The sequence below is a fragment of the Arachis stenosperma genome, chromosome 1 (assembly GCF_014773155.1).
Source record: "Arachis stenosperma cultivar V10309 chromosome 1, arast.V10309.gnm1.PFL2, whole genome shotgun sequence".
NCBI lineage: Eukaryota > Viridiplantae > Streptophyta > Magnoliopsida > Fabales > Fabaceae > Arachis > Arachis stenosperma.
Genome location: NC_080377.1, coordinates 8,508,830 through 8,512,988, shown reverse-complemented (window position 1 = coordinate 8,512,988; position 4,159 = coordinate 8,508,830). Strand labels below are relative to the sequence as shown.

Here is a 4,159-nt window from a genome sequence, read left to right as displayed (position 1 = left end):
AAAAGTTCTGGGTCTTACATATATATATATATGTATGTATAGTCACCAAAAAAAATATATATATATGTATGTATGTATGCCACGAGTGGAGGAAAGAGAAGAAAACCAACACAAGAGTTTTATTCCTTCATAAATGTATGTGAGTCTGATTTTTGGAGAAGAATTTTATGGTGTGTAAAGAGTTGCAAAGAAGTTTCTCAATTTAGATCAGATATCTGTTGGTCAAGGAGTTAAGCACAAGGTTGGTCTCGGTGTGGATGCGCATAGAGTCATCGTACAACAAAGAATAAAGTTTTTACTAAAACGTCCTAAGGTGTTTAGATCTGATCTATATATTATTCGAATAAAGTTCAAGCACAAAATAGATCTTTAGGATTACTTTCTTTTTTTCTACTGCGTGTTATGAACATATGGTAATCCTTTATTATCAACCGACTTTATAGAGAACGACTCTTTTTTTTAGGCTAAGAGGTTGATAGTGAAATATTGAATCAACTTGTCGGCCTTATAATATATCTTAGTATGAAGGACAAGAAAAATTTGTATCTGTTTATAAATTTTCCAAGCGATGAATAATATTCGAAATAGCAAATTATGATACTATGCAATTTGTATGACTTGCTATACAGACGGTATACATGAGAAGCTACTTTAATAAAATGGGATCTTTTCTTTTGGAAGGTGGAGAAATTACCAAACCTGTAGCATTCTTTCACGCTTAGCACCAACAAGTCCTTAAAAAAAGACTATGTCTTCGCCAAATAAATATTAAGTAATAATAGCATGGCACTTCGAGTTCGACATTAATTTTTTCTCAAAAAGCATTCAATTCTATATCGAAAGAGTAGTATGAAAAAAAAAACCAGTAGTTACCATTTTATATGATTTATCGAAAGCCTATTTCAGTATCACAAACTATTAAATATTTGGTTTAAATAAGTTCTTGGTCTTATAAAATATTTATTTTTTTCTATATTCTTTATAAAATTGTTTATTTGGTGTTTTTTTAAAGTAGCGTATTAAATTTGGCTTTTAAAAGATAATTTTCTAAAAGCTATTGTATTTATGTTTAATACATTAAATTAAAAATAACTTTTAATAAATCTAAAATAATTTTTAAAATTTAAAAAGTCTACCACTCTGATAAACATAAGAGTAAGTTTGGATATTTATTAATATATATATAAGGATGTATTAGATTTTTTAATTTTGATAAACATTAGTTGTTTCTGACTAAAAGTCTACACCAGTACACCTTATTGACTTGTATTGTAAAGCTTTAAAAGTTTATTAGATAAAGTATTGTTTTAATCCCCAATATTTGGGGTTAATCTTATTTTGGATCCTAATTTTTTAATTGTCTTATTTTTATCACAAAATGTTTAATGACATCAATGTTATCCCACCGTTAAATATTTCTTCACTAACATTTAGCGAAACTGATGTACTATTAATAATACTTTTGTTAAAGCTACATTTACCCAACCCCCTATGTTTACCTTCGCCCTCTCAACAAGTTCAAACTCCATTCTCTTACTCCCTTTTTCTTCCTCCTCATACCCCTCTTGAAGAATTAATAGTGTAAAAGCGAGAGGAAGAAAGGAATAGAAAAATGGGATTTGAGCTTTTTAGAGGGTGAAGGTAGTAGAATAAGAGGGTTGAGCAAACATAACTTTAACAAAAATATTATTAGCAGTATATTAATTATGTTAGTTGTTAGTGAGGGATTTGACGGTGGGATAACATTGATTTCATTTTAAACGTTTTGGGATAAAAAGAGGACGATTAAAACGTTAGACACCAAAATAGAATTCACTCCAAATGTTAGGGACCAAAACAGTATTTTATCCAAGTTTATTTTACAATAATGGTAGAAAGATAAAAAAAAGTCAGAAATTATCTTATTTAATTTAGCATACATTAATTGTTAACAATTAATAAATACTAAACAAGACAAGTTTTAGCTGTTTTTGATTAATATTTTTTATTACCAAATATTTTCGTTTATTTTATTTGTTACAAAACATTAAAAGATTTAGATTTTTTATACCATCCACATATGGCAATGCATTTAATTAAAATCTATTTTAAATTCCCTCTAATTAAATCAGGAATTTTTGTACAATGGTGATAATGCACATACATGCTACCTAAGATATTCAACTTGTATGCATATCTAAAATTTATCCTATATAAACAACATAAATAGAGCAATAGTAGACATTGAGTCAATAAAAATCAAAAACTTTTCATTCTTGATTTCCATCTTTCTGATTACCATATCATCATTATGGCTAGAAAGAAAGTGGAGCTCAAATACATAACAAATGACTCAAAGAGGAGGGCAACACTAAGGAAAAGAAAAAGTGGTCTAATAAAAAAGGTTGATGAAATTAGCACTCTTTGCGGGGTTGATGCTTGTGCTATAATCTATACCTCTGATGATCCACGACCAGAGGTATGGCCGTCACCATCAGAGGTGAACCGAGTGATCTCTAGATTTAAGGAGATGCCTGAATTAGAACAAAGCAAGAAAATGATGTCTCAAGAAAGCTTCTTGAGACAAAGGATCCAAAAAGGCCAAGATCAACTAAAAAAACTAAAAAATGAGAATAGAAAGAAAGAAATGAACAATCTCATGTTTCAATCCTTAGCTGGCCATCAATCCCTTGACAATGCCACCATGATTGATCTCAATGATCTTGCATGGATCATTGATCAAAATATCAAGGAGGTCGATAAGCAAATTAGCAAGCTTCAAGGGCAAGAAGGGGCTAGTAGCAATAATAATGGAGTAGCAACCATCAACGAAGAGCAAGCTCAAGTGGACAATATCATCGATGGTGGTGTGTTTTCATTTGTGGATGCTGCTAATAATTTCCAAAATGATTATCGCCCAGCCCCATTCGATCCTTGAAAAATAAACAAACCAACCAACCATGTTTAGTGGGGTGTGCAATGATGAGTTTGTCCCATGTTGGTTGATTTTAATGTTATGTTTGTCATTATTATTATTATTAGATGTCCCTTTCTTACACCATCATAGTTTAGTAATTTTGAATTTATGCATGTTTTTTTTTCTTTTGCACAAGTTAAGTGTACTTTTTTCTTATGAAATGTATTGGTGGTAAGAAGAATTATCATTTGTGAGGTATTCAATGAAGTTCTATTAGTGTTCTTAGATCTTTTTATTTGTACATTTTCTTCACTTTCCTGTTTAATGAGTGCTTAAGTATATAAAAAATAGTGTTCTAACCAAGTTGGATTTGTCTAGTGCTTAACTCACTAGTCTGCTTAAACAAGTATCAGATCGAAGATTCAAATATCGTGTTGTATACATAGCAATCTATTAGTCTGTGACAAACCTTTAAATAGAACTCCGATCTACAGCGGATTTTTTTTTTTTTTTGCCTACCGGACTAAAGAAATACAGAAGGAAACCCAAAAATTTTACTTTTTGGACAATGAAAATTTACAAAGATATAAAATAGAATATTTGACACATTCGCCACTATAAAAATTAAAAACATATATTAGTTTAAATTAAAAACATAAATTTTTTTGACTTACATTTAATTTAAACTAATATTAACCATTTTTCTTTTTTTTCTCCTAAAAGTGTTGATCTCCTAGTATTTTTTATCAAAAATGCTATTTGTACATTAAAATCAACCACTAAATCAGCCACCAATATATTTATTTATAAATATATGTATGGTTTAATTTATTTTCAATGTGTATTTGTATTCCAACATATATTTTATACCGTGACTGACTTTAGTGGCTGATTTTAGTGTACACGTAGCATAACTCATTTTTCATATATATTTGGTATTTATAAAAAAAAGTTAATTATATTTTCATAAAATGTTTGATTATTGTATTATGTTAAGTTTAATTATTCTGATAATTAATTAATTTTGTTAAACTAATCTTGAAAAATAATAAATATATACATGATAGTTGGATTGGTGATCGATTTTTTATATTTACGAATTATTTTTATTCTAATATATACCCGTTTGTAATAAATAATTAATAATAAATAGAATTTTTTAACAAATAAAAACTTGTTCTCATATTAGAGAAATATTTGGTATAATATTTTTGTATTAATGTTAGCCAATACTTTGAATCGAGACTTTATTTTTATACTTAT

At 28.3% G+C, this 4,159-nt stretch overlaps 1 protein-coding gene across 1 annotated transcript; it reads left to right on the top strand.

The window, feature by feature from the left end:
• The first annotated feature begins 2,290 nt into the window (after positions 1-2,290).
• LOC130974615 (agamous-like MADS-box protein AGL80) lies at positions 2,291-2,917 on the top strand. The gene has a single exon (XM_057899480.1). The coding sequence runs from the start codon at positions 2,291-2,293 to the stop codon at positions 2,915-2,917; it is 627 nt and encodes a 208-aa protein (XP_057755463.1).
• Positions 2,918-4,159: the final 1,242 nt, after the last annotated feature.